A 13,643-nucleotide genomic window follows, 5' to 3' on the forward strand; every position below is an offset into this window, starting at 1 on the left:
GTTGTGTCACACGGAAATTCATTCTATGAGAAATATGTGGGGAGATATAACAATATCATAGCAGAAAAAGGCGTGTCAAAACTTATGAATGTGTACTGTATAAGATCACCCTCTGTCCGAAATATCCGTTATTAACACACAATTTCAAGCTTCAATTTATCGACCAAATTGACAGATAGAGATAGGTTAAGTCACATAGATATCGAGCTATAGGAGTAATTATTATATTTTAGTTATAAATATGCTAGATCAACAATATTTTTATTGAAAATTTCTTATTTGATTTTTTTAAAATTTGAACAAGACATATTCACCAAAACACAGTTGACCCTCAATATTGCCCAAATTCGTGATTCGTAAAATTCTGAAATGTTTTTGGTCACTCTGTATTTTTATATGAAGATTGATGGGTATTGAAAGATATAATAAGGTTTTTACCCAATTTTTTGCGCATTTTTAGGCAAAGCAGCCGATTCGACCCGAAAGGTGAAAACATCATATATATTCATCTAATGAGGTAGGTGAATTTATTCATTTAATGAGCATAATTCAGTTTGGAATTGTTAGTATTAAAATATAGAGCAGTTTATTCGAAATTTTGCATTGGTCAATTGAGGTCTATCAAGTCGCCGAGTAAATGAAAACATACAAACGATTTACAGTTTAATACTTTGAACGCACGGAACAAAATCATGCTCTTTTGCTTAAAATATTTAAAGATTTTTATTGGAATCAATCCTAATATATTTTTATCCATTTTCCAAATAGACTGATCAGAAAACATGCGAGTAATCTCAAATTGTCAACAACTAAAACTACCTGCTATTTAGATTTCCAAAACTATTTTCTACCCAATAGACAAAAACATTTTGGGTGTTTTGTAAGGTACCCTTGAGAAACTTCAGTCGACCAATTGTGAATCAACCTTAACGATATTTCTTTTGTATTATTGCAGTGTTAACTTTATGTTTAGACAGTACAATTCATAGCTCGATGTTTTTATAATTTTTTTACAAGTTTTTAACATCTTAAGTGACACAAAAATATGCAAAATTATTCATAAGAAAGCATTAAATGTGAATATATCGAATACTCGGTGTTCTTTCATCATTTTAAGTCTTAATTTTAAATACAAAAAAAATGAAATGTAGTGAATACGAAAAAAAAGAAAAAAGTTATTACAACAATAAGAATTCAGTTCACTAAAAAAGCAGTTTAGTTTTTTTGCCAGGTTATTGGTTTTTTTGTGTTTCCAATTTGTGCTCTTCATATCTCATTTGGAGTATAAGTTTAGTTTTTTATTATTTTATACTGTAAATTTGTCGAGCTGCACAATAAAGCAGGTGTAAATAAGGTTCTTTTGGATATTACACTTACAAACATAACAATGTCGATATCCGAAATTGAGGAATTCTTGTCATCGCCGTTGATATTATGGGTAAGTACCTAAAATACTATTTTATTTATCTCCACATGAATTATGTGTGGATTATTAAAAATGGATTAAGCGAGACGAGATGAAAGAAATAAATTTTATGGTCCGCGAATGGGAATGAAAGGGAGTGAGCGAGATGGAGATATATCTCCAATTTTGCTATTTTTTTGTAATTGCTTTCTAAGAAGCACACCGAAAAAGAAGTTATTGTAACAATAATAAAACGATGACCTTTATAGGCTACATATTGTAAATACACACAAGCACGTAACATTTCTTTTCTAATTCGCCTTTAAATCCAGTTTCTAGTTCCTGTGTGCTTACGACATTTTTCTACTTCTGCTTTTTTTATGTCTTTTTCATACATTTTCTCTCTAAATTAGAGATTATCCGATAATTAGATTAGATTGCTATGTTTACTGTCATAAAATGTGATTTCTATCATTTTTCGTGTCTCATTTTATTCGAAAGCCTAAGCAGGCCTATCATTTTAATCAATGTCCTCACATTTTTATGAACTCTAATCTCATTGCTTCTTGTTTTGTTTTTGAACAAGTAGAAAGTTTATTGTAAAATACAATATTTCTGCATGGAGCCCAATCTCTTTGATATTAATCGGAACAAGTAGACACAGAATCTATAAACATTTTCACTTTTGAGCGACTTGATCCCGATCAGCACAAGTTTTGCATCGCAGCCAAATGGCGACCTCATGGTATCCAAGTGACAGTTTTTATGGCAGTTAAAATGAAAGTTGTCCCTTGGTCAACCAATTGACTGCCATGAATAATTTGTGCCGGTCGGGAATGTTTTACAATATTGTCAAGAATTTTGCTTGTTTGCCGGTTACTTTAGAGGTTGTATGAGTAACAACATCAGCTGGCTATAAAAATCCATTAATGCATTAATTTAGGTAATTTTCATGCGAAAGTAACAAATCAAATGAATTAAAGGAACAGAAGAAATAAGTAAAATTACCTCAGAAATGGTGAATCATTTCGAAGAAATAATAGTAATATAAAATTTTAATGTTTAATAGCACGGCATGTTAGATATTTCCATTTAATTTACACACAATTCATTCGATGATGTGTTGTCACTCTTAAAAAAAAAGTGTGAGACTTTTAAAAAAAGTTGATCACCTAATATGCTGTCATTGAATTAATTTGCTTATCGCTTAGCACTCTGTGTATTAGCATACACAAGCGGCTAATATTTCAAAGTCATAAGACAATAAATATACAGGCCACATTATTGTTGAGATTGTTTAGCTATTGACGTTGTCAGTTGTAACAACAGCAGGCAGGCAGAAAGTAATTCGAAGGGAACATTTATGATGTCCGTTTAACGTAATATCATTCAAAAAAACGCACAAGCTAGTGATGATTTTCCATTTATATGAAGTTTTATTTATAGCAACTAAAGGTATATTTATATAGTGAGACACAAGCATGAGGAAATGATCCATTTTATATTCAGCGATGCATAACAATCATATACGTACATATGTAGTTATAAAGAGTGTCGCTATTTTTTTTTCCTTCTCATTCTTTTCTTCCACTTTACAGTCATTTTCCACTTGCCTTTGAAGAAGAAATAACAAAAAATTAAAATAAACTTTAAAGACTTGCTGCTGTTGCTGACTTAGAAGTTTTTTTTTTGTTTATTTATTTCTGCATTTTTGTGTCGGTTTTTATGATTTTCTCTTCTCGCATGAACATCTTATTTGAGTTCTTTCGTTTTTTTGTTGTTCACAAATATCATCAACAACATCACATGTGTTTTATGTTTCTTTGTGTTTAACATGCTTCGTTTGTCTACATCTAAGCCAAATCACATGCAATTTTCTGATCTCTTTATGCTCAAAATTCATTTTTTTTTTGCAAATAACATTATGTAGATTGTAACAAATGGAGTGTCTAATAGCAAATGAGGCTGTGCCTAAAGTCTTCTGGAGTGGCTTAATTGAGCAAACAATAGAAACTTGATTTGATTCTTTTATAATTTTTGCATTATTTTTAATTTTTTGATTGAATCGTATGACCATGGACAAGGTGTGCCAATTGAAAATTGACCGAAATTCTAAGAATTTTCGAATTTTAGTCATGCTGTTCATTAACTAAGGATTTATATTAATATTCAAAAACATCCAGTCAGCTAAAACTTTCTACAAATCATGCAAAGTGAAGCATTGTAAATCATATTGGCACACCCTAGTGACCATGAAACTGCATGCTGTTATGTATAATATATTCTAAATCAGATCAGATCGCTGATTCGCAAGAATTGCAACATCAAAGAGAATTTATTTACAATACTTTAAATCCTTTTGCATCAAACCACTGACATGTTTACCATCATGTTCCATTATCTTAATGAATATTCAATTGTTTTATTTTTAATATATTGATATTGAACTCTTCATTCCTACATAACGCAAATTAAACAAAACAATTTTCCGCAAACATTTACACTTCACAAACGATTTCCGAGCAAATGTTTTTAATGTGTTTATTGATCAAACAGATAAGAGCATTGAATATAATTAATTTATAGCGTAATTGGACATGGAAAGAATAGCATTTAGTTTTAAAATTCAATAAGCGTTCGCAAAATTTTTGATCCAAAAATTATTATTTACTCAGAAATTTGCAATTAAAATGAGTTGATTCATGATAAAAACTACTGGTTCTATAATATTTTCAGTCTTAAAATTTTATGCAGCCATAAAGATCAATTGTGATCCTTGATTTCTTCTAGATGGCGCCTAAAGCTGAAGGAACATTCTGAAATTACGTAACTCAAGAGAAAGGGGGGTATAACTTTGTTACGGAATACGATTCATGATTTTGTTACACAGCGTACCGATGAGGGGTACGGGCTCTAAAACGCTATTTTTCAACTATTTTTACGTAATTTTTGAACATTTGCTGAATCTTTTGCTGGCTACCGCTTGCCAATTGTATGTTCCAAGTGAGTGCATGCTTTTTCTATCGACAGCTATCTTCCATTAGTGTTCTCTTGCCATCCATAAATTGACATTTAAAACCAAAGTCCATACACCCGAACAGCACACCATGTTCACCAGACACCGTGACAGCTGTTTTAGATCTATTTCACCTACGAAGAATACACAATTTGCTGCTCAGAATGGTAAATTTTCAAAGATTAGAGAGAGGGTCTTTAGGAAGTAGAGAAGAGCCTCCTGTATTCGTTAAGTTCGGGCTACCGATCATTCTTAAACTACTCTAAAATATTAAACTCGTAAACTCACAAAAAACATTTTTGGCAACATGTAATATTGGAATAACTCATTATGGACAGTCCATTTTTAATTTTGCATCACGACAGTTAATCCATTTAAAGCATATTGTAAAATTACATCACCATATTTTATGAGTAAAGTGTTACAAAGTCCATTTGTATGCTAAATGTTTTAATTAACATAATTTACAAAATCATATTTTAAGCTCTTTACTTTTGCAATTTTCTATTCTGTGGGTCTGCGACACAAAAAAATAGTTTAAGCCTAAATAATCGATAATTTTCGGAATTTCCCTCTGGCCATTTCATCACGATTCGTAGCCAAAAAATCAAATTTTTCATGAATATTCTCAGTAACAAAAAATTTATGCTGGTTTTTATTAATTTTTGCAGTTTCTGTTTCTCTTCTTTTCACTTTTGTTCAAAAAATGTTACTTCTCTTACTCTTAGTTAAGCACCGCGTAAACTATATAACATAATAAGTAATAAGAAGTGGAAGATTATCTCAAAAGAATGCAAATTGCTGCAAATTAATTCCAACCGAAAAAAAAATTGTAATAGTAAGAAAAGATGTAGCCATTAAGGTCTATGCGAAGATGATTTTTCCAGTCATTCTCTCACGGCATAAATCTTAATCTCTTTAACGGCAAAAAGACTAATTTCATTTGCAATATTTCTTTGGGAAAAAATATGTCTTAATGATGAAAAGTCGTGAATTGTTGTGCATTGAAAATTTAATTTATTACATTTGCCTAGAGCAGTGCTTAACAACCTTTTGTTCTTCAATGCATAACTTGGTGGTAAACCTTGATCGAAATCGCACATGCCATACGATTCATGAAAATATTTTGGCGGTATACTAGAGTGCCGTGACACAAAGGTTGTCCATCACTGGCCTATATTCTGAATCACCATCAGCAGCCCTGACTGTTTCATTAAAATTAGATTCATTGCATTTTCCGTCTTTTTTATTCATCCTATTCATTTTGATGAATAAAAGTAAAAATAAGAATATAAAAAATCAAGCAACAACCGCCACGCTATAATGTAATGTGAGACTTCTTTTTTGAAAAGCAAGGAAAAAAAACTGCATTGAATATGGAATTTCGCTATTCGTCGCTGTGCTTGTTGTTGTATGAATTTTTGCTGCAACGAGCTCTCGCGCGCGCACACACTGCACAAAAATGCAACCATCTGTTCCATAATTTATGGATAATTTCCATTTTGTGTGTAACTCGGTTAAACAAAGTCACATACAGCTTTTCACATAACTTCTCATTTCCCTCTCATTTATATTCAATTTTCTCAACATTCAAATTTGTGTTTTAGTCATTTACGTTAGTCTTGTCGTTCCTGTCAACATTTGACACTTTCATTTGTTATGAATGCACTTTAATCCACTTAGTTCTCCACGCTGCTTTTTTTTTGTAGGAAGGAATGTGCAATGTTAATGTTAGAAAAAGAAAAAGAAGAAATAATATGGGTGGAATTGGTTGTTATGTAAGAGCAGATTTAATAATTTTTACTAAGCAGTCTTAGTCTTTAAAGGAATTTAAATTAATTTAAATGCAGAAATTTGGTTTTCATTTCGTTGGAATTTTCAAACAAGAGATTAAGACTTCTCGTGTGAAAAATACATGACAAGTGATAGTTCAGTTTCTTGCTTGCTTGCTAGCTACTGCTTACCTAATTAATTTTAAAAAATGGTTTAAAATGAGGTTTCATTTTATTTATGAGCATGTAGCACGATATAGTTGCAACTTATTTAAACAATATTCTTGACTTTTAAGCAGTTGTTCTCAACCTTTGAATCGTTCATTTTAGATTTGAATAATATTTAGTGTAAACAGTTGAAGGCCCCTTTTTACAAAAGGGTATTGAACTGTATTTGATACTTTGGTTTCTTAAGTATAATTTTTTTTAATGACGGGAACTAAGAATCAGATAACGTGAGATGTTAGAAGAAGTCCAGAATCGTGTAGTTTATTTATAGAACGGAACTGCATTAATTGTAACTGGCTAACATTGAAACAAGAACTAACATAAGAATCAAATTTAAAATCCAAAATCAATTAGTGACTATATAACAATCACTGAACGAGCATTATGCATTGATATTATTGTCGATTGAAGGTTGAATAAATGAAAAGAACAAAAAGTTTGTGTAACACTGCTTTGTATGCATCGAGTCCTATTATTATCTTTTTTGTGCTATTTAAATCATACTATAATCACTTAAAGTTTTTTGACACTTTTAACCTAGTTTTCGACTTTAAATTTCATTGTCTTTTCCTGTTTTATGTGAGCATAAAAATCCATATCAGATTATAATTGATTAGTATGTACAACAATATATGATGGCTGATTTTCTAACAGCTGTAGAAATTTGTTTTGAAATGACGTTTATTCCGAGCGACACATATGGAAAAGACTCCGTCACGACTCAGTTATGCAGCAATTTATCAATGGCAAATGAACGAAGTTCTTTGTCGTTTGTGTTGCTGGAACATGAGATGCCAATCTGATAGAATATTGCTCGGAACATAATTTTATGAACGACCATGGGTTTGTCTGGTCAAACAACTCAACGTATTCCAACAAATCATTTCTTTTACTACTTATTTACTTACTGATTCAAGTGTCTGATATATCCTTCAAAAATTATCACAAAAAAATCCTTCATCAAAGTATCATTGAGATTGACACGCGAGTTTTGAAAAATTAGCACCACATAATTCAAAACTACTTACTGTCAACATAAAATTAATTAAACAGCACCATTTAGGAAATAATTTAGTGGTTCAATCAGAATTATAAATCTTAATTAAAATGAGTTTTACAATAACAAGATTAATTTTAGTATTCTAGTTCTCGGATTATGAACATGATGTACGTCATAAAATATAAAAGTCGTCCGCATATTACACTCGTGCCGGCTTCTCAAGTCATTAATGCAATAAACAACATAATTAATGAAGCCAATTTATTGCTTTTATGGACTGGCCGTTAAGCCGATGATTCTTTGTGAAAGAAGCAGAGGCGACAAAGTGCGGATGTACAAAGAAAAGTGATACTGAAGCAGGGAAAAAGAGATTGTTTTAGAAAATTTATTGCTTGTTTTTCCATTCAAATAATTTGTTGGAATTTATTCATCTAAAAAATTGTTAAAACCACAAAAATAATCAATAATGACTTTAAAAGTAATATAGCACATGTGTGAAGTAGAAATGTCGATAATGTGAAGAACATCAAAACACAGTGAATTGAAAAAATAAAAAAACTTTTACTTTCAACCGTAAGAAGGTTAATAAGTGCCATATTACCTGAAAAGTATGAAAGACATATTCGATCACAATGTCATAAAAAACTACCTTCAGTTAATCACTTCTTGACAAGATAAATAACTCTATCAATACTCTACATATTCCATAAATAGTAATAAATTACTTCATCAATTCATTCATAAATCATTTAATGACTAGGGTCTCGGTAGAAATGTTGCATTTGTATATGATTCCGTCATTCGTATGTGATGCTTCCATCCGTATGGAGGCTGAAGACAATAGCATTATTTGATTTAATATACCTTTTTTTAATTTTTCATAACGGTCATTTGACATTTAAACAATATATATTGTAAATATGTAGTTGAAAGCCCCTTTCATACAAAAATTTAGTCTGAATTTGAACTTTAACTAATAAACATCATATAAAGCTTTAATTTACAATCCGTAAGCAGTTCTTAATTATAAGTACACTTTAGCCACAATTGCACATGCTTCTATATTATACAAACGATCAGCATCACTTCTAAACAGAGCACTCTATCAGCGAAACTGTAATTAAGAGAATCATACATAAAAATCCGTCGTTTTATGTCCATGTTCATTTTCTTCAACGATCCTGTTCGCTTACTTCCATTTTTTACCCAGCAACATTGTTGAACATATAACTACAATTTCATGTTTTCATTGCAGCTCGAATCATGCCTCCCACGACCAGAATTGTTGTCCGGCTATCATGCGCTTTTGGATGGATATCTTATACATACAGTATGGCTACAAATAGATCCAGAGCCAAACCACATAGTCACAAAGATAATTGATGAGGAAGGAGTTTCACTTGGCGGCGCTCGAAGTAAAAATATTGATGCAATTGTGAAAAATCTTCGAGCACTTTACGAAGAGGAATTATGTCAAGTTGTCCTTGTTCTACCAGACTGTTATATTTTAGGTCAAAATCCAGGTAAGAAAAATTAACTTGAATGTAAAATCCTTGAAGATGAAATAAAAAATTTATGACTATTAATTTTTAACTTCATTGCAGAATCAAAAGCTGGTTTAGAGCAAATGGAACTTCTTCTTACTCTTTTACTTGGCGCTGCTGTTCAATGTCCAAATAAGGAATTATTTATAGCACGCATAAAGGAGCTAGATGTCGAAACACAACATTCACTAGTTGCAGTGATACAACAAGTTACCGAAAGTCAAACCCTCGTTCTTACACCCGAATTCACGGACAATGTCCCACGTGAGAGAATGCTTGAACATATTGTACGACTTGCGAAAGAACGAGACAAATATCATTCAAATTGGATCAATTCAATAAGCATTGATACGGAGACAATTCATGTGCATTCACATAATGCACGTAAAGGAAATAGTTCAATTAGTTCAAATGTTACCTCACCATCAACTGGATCCTCAAATTCAGTCTCAACAACTGAAAATAATCATTTAGCTGTAGAGTTAGCTGACTTAAAATCAAAGATGAGGAGAATAAGACAGGAACTTGAAGAGAAAACAGAATCACTGATTGAAGCTCGTGAGGAGTTAGATCACACAAGGAATCAGTATGAAAAGTTAAAGATAGAAAGTCAAGACTGGTACACAGAAGCACGAAAGGCTGCAACATATCGTGATGAAGTTGATGTTTTGCGTGAGAAATCGGAACGAGTCGAGAGATTAGAAATTGAAATACAAAGATTTCGCGAGAAATTAAGTGATATTGAATTTTATAAGACACGAGTTGAGGAATTACGCGAAGATAATCGAATGTTACTGGAAACGAAAGAGATGCTTGAAGACCAATTATTGCACGCAAGAAAGCGTGGTGAACAAGTGATGACATTGGAATCAGAAATACTTAAATATAAGCAAAAACTTAATGATATTGCCTTAGAACGTGATGTTGATAAGACGAAAATGCAAGAATTGATGGATGAAAATACACAACTTCAATTGACCACTAAAAATTTAATAGCTGGTAGTGAGCAAAAGAATAAACAAATTCTAGACGATTTAGATGAAACAGAAATTCCATCAGGTGATAATAGTTTATCGGAACAATTGACTAACAATGCACAAACTCGAGCTTTAAAATTAGAATTGGAAAATAGGAGACTTTTAGCAGCACTAGAAAATTTAAAGGAATCAGCTTTCAAAGAAAATTCACAGAAACTACTCGATATTGAGAAAGAAAAGAAGAAATTGCAACTTAAATGTGATCAATTACAGGAAACTTGTGATCGTATGAATCAGCAAAACTCAGAGCTTGAGAATGTCTTTAAAAATGCACTTACAGAAAATAAAAAGTTACAGGATATTATAGATTCAAAGCAAGTGCAAATAGAAAAGTCATCACAAGATAGAGAATTTGAGAAAATTAAGGTTCAAGATTTAGAGCTACAAATTGAAGCTTTAACAAAGGAAAAGGAGAGAATCCAAAATCTAAGTGATAGTATTCAAAGACGTGCAAATGATTTAGAGAAATCATTGCAAACCAAAGTAAAGGATTTCGATATGTTAAAAGAAAGAACATCAGAATTTGATGCATTTAAAAAGGACCTTGGAGATATCCGAAGTAAATTGGGTTTTGTCGAAAAGGAAAATATCGCACTTAATAAGGAACTTTTAAAGACAAAAGAGAATCTCGAAATTAAGGAACTTGAAATTGACAGTAATAATGAAGTGATGAAGAAACATGAAAAGGAACTTAAACAACTAAATAAGGAGTTGGAAGTATCACAACAAAATCTCACTAAAATTCAGGAACTTGAAAAGAAAAATCAGGAACTTATATCACAGAATGAGATAGACATTGAAACCATTAAGACGCTACAATCCCAAATGATTACGGAGACAATAAGTGCCAAGAAATTCCAACAGAATCTTGAGAAAATTGGAATTGACAAATCGGAACTTGACAAGAATGACTTAAATGTCGAATTCCTTGTTGATAAACTTGTCAAAAATCCAGAATCATTTAAGACCGTCCGTGAGATTATGTTGAATTATAGCAAAGAAACATCATCGTCTGACATTTGTGTCTTATGTCATCAGAAAGAGATTTATACTGTTGAAAAGGATATACAATTTACAAGTGATGAGGAACAAAGTGATATGGCTAGAATCCGAGAACAACTCGAGCATTTGCAATTAGAGCATGATACATTAAAAGAGACAAATGAGATATTACAAGCAGAGAATGCAAGAAAGAAGGTTGAATTTTCAACAATGGGATCTCAAATTACATCACTAAATAATCAACAAATTGCCTTACAGCTTGCCAATTCCCAACTTGCTGCCGAAAAAGAATGCCTATTAAAGAAACTCGAAGGAACGAAAGGACAACATGATTCGACACAACAAGATCTGATTACACTTCAATGTCTACATGAACAATTAAATTCAGAATATGATGGCCTTAATAAAGAAAAAGAAATCCTCAAAATTACCATACGGGATTTAAAATTAGAAATGAGAAGCCTAAAGGAACAAGCAATGATTGATGAGAAAACAATTGATGAACTTAGATGTGAATTAGAATTGGTTAAGAAGGGGTCAGAGAGTCTGAGCAGTTTACGTGCTGAGCACTCAAAGTTAAAAGAAGATTTTCGCAATTTATTTAGCACAAATGAGCGAATTAAGCAAGAGTATAAAAATATTCAAGAACAATATAAAATCACTCGTGCTGAAAATAGTCGACTCAAAATTCAGTCAACTGAGCAATCGGGCGAGATGAATAATCGAATTGAGCACTTCACAGGCCTCGAAATTGAATTGACAAAAGTGAAACAGCAGAATGAGGTAATAATATCTTACAATTATTTTTTTAATTAAGCTATAATGTATCTTACCTTTTATATTTTAGATGTTACTTCAAATGAACCAAACGTTAGATACTGATAGACGAACTTTAATGGATCATGTATCACAGCTTTTATCACAATATCATGAACTTTTGACACATTCTCTCGAAGATAAGCAGCATTATCATGCAGAAGAGAAGATGTTTACTGACAAAGTGAATGATTTGAAGAGGCAAAAGGAGAAGCTTGAAGAGAAGATTATGGAACATTATAGGAAGCTAGACAGTTGTGCACCTAAAAAGAAACCGATGATGGTGTCGAATATTGTTAAGAAGGTTCGAAAAGCTGGATCAGATTTAATGAGTCGAGTGCCTAGTAAAAATAGACGTTCATGGGTGGTCGAGCAAGATCCTCGACTAACACAATCACAGCTAATTATTGGTTCAGAATCAGGTGGAAATGAATCAGATAATAGTAATGAGGAACCAACATCTGTAGCATCAGATAGCACACATCTGCGAAGAGACTCTCCAGTTCGTCAAAGTCACACGCGAAAGACAAGTGAACAAATTCACAACGTCTTAATGCGCGGCGCTCTACGAAGCAGCATGCAAGGAAGCAAAATAACGGATGATCAGACACCAAACAGAAATAGCTATCAAGGGTAATTTCTTATATACACTAAGCTTCTTACTTAATTCAATTAAGCGAATAAAATTTTAAATTTCACAGATTTGATGCTCAAGCAGATGTAACGAATTTATTAACATCGGCTGGCTCACGCCGAACTGTATATTTAGGTGAAGAAAATAAGAGTGATACTGAAAAGCCGACAACAAGTAACGGCAATAGCGAAAATGCTGCGCCAACATTTCTTATGTATAATAAAATTTCTACAACGACGGTCGCTGCAAAAGAATCGCCGCCCTCCTCTGTTGTGAATGGAACGAATGGAAATGCCGAGAGTAGTAATCAAAAATCAAAGAGTGATAAGAAGAAGAATGAGAAGAATCGTGAGAGTGCAATATGGTACAAATATATAATGAATTATAGACCAAGCAAGAAATTGATAAATTAATTAATTCTAATTGTAGGTATGAATATGGATGTGTTTAAAATTGCTTCACTAACCCTCACACCCCACACTAACGTCTTTCGTTGCCTGAGTTTCATTCTACCCAAAAAATTGACGTATAGGCTGAATGGATTCAAAAAGTTGACGACTTTTTTTCCCATTTTTCGTGCATTTACAGAATTAATTTTAAATTGTTAAGATATAAAGCTGAACAGCACATCAATGTCATATGGAAGCCATATCATGGTGTGCTGCTCGGGAATGAAAAATGTAACAGACAGTTGCTTATAGAATTTGCCTTATAGAGTATTTTAAATATGCTAAGTAGAACTTTTTTAAGATATACGAAACAGTGACTTAAAATTGATGAAAAAAATCGCTTTAAAATTCTTCCTTTAAAAATTGTTAGTTGCTTTACATTGAACAATGAAATCAGTGAGTATTATTAAGTAGAAATGATCAAAAGAAAAAAATCACCAGAATGTACGATTTTTATGTTTTAATCTCTCTCTATCTTTCTTTTTATCTCATAATTAATTAAATATTAAAAAACAATAAAAACCAGTCATTATTGAAATACTTAACTTCTCCACTATAATGATCTTTAGGTATCAAATTGTCCCGTGTAATTTATTAAAAAGAGAATCAAAAAATGGATAATAAAAAGTTAATGATTAAGAGCTTTTTAATACTTTTGTGTTTTTATTAATAAACTTTAACTCTGATTTGTGAGCTTTTATCAAATGAGCTTTTGTAAAAGCTTACAAGTTGAAAGCTTT

General features: G+C 31.8%; 1 protein-coding gene across 1 annotated transcript; it reads left to right on the forward strand.

Moving 5' to 3' along the window:
* Positions 1 to 1,021: 1,021 nt before the first annotated feature.
* On the forward strand, positions 1,022 to 13,605 carry Girdin (protein girdin). Its single transcript, XM_070636003.1, has 6 exons — positions 1,022 to 1,438; positions 8,677 to 8,944; positions 9,026 to 11,787; positions 11,852 to 12,453; positions 12,522 to 12,818; positions 12,884 to 13,605. Exons 1-6 carry the CDS (start codon positions 1,388 to 1,390, stop codon positions 12,903 to 12,905), a joined length of 4,002 nt encoding a protein of 1,333 aa, XP_070492104.1. The 5' UTR covers positions 1,022 to 1,387; the 3' UTR covers positions 12,906 to 13,605.
* The last annotated feature ends 38 nt before the right edge of the window (positions 13,606 to 13,643 follow it).

Source organism: Chironomus tepperi, unplaced genomic scaffold (assembly GCF_022539635.2).
Source record: "Chironomus tepperi strain 1889 unplaced genomic scaffold, CSIRO-AGI_Ctep_v1 contig_100, whole genome shotgun sequence".
NCBI classification, from domain to species: Eukaryota; Metazoa; Arthropoda; class Insecta; order Diptera; family Chironomidae; genus Chironomus; species Chironomus tepperi.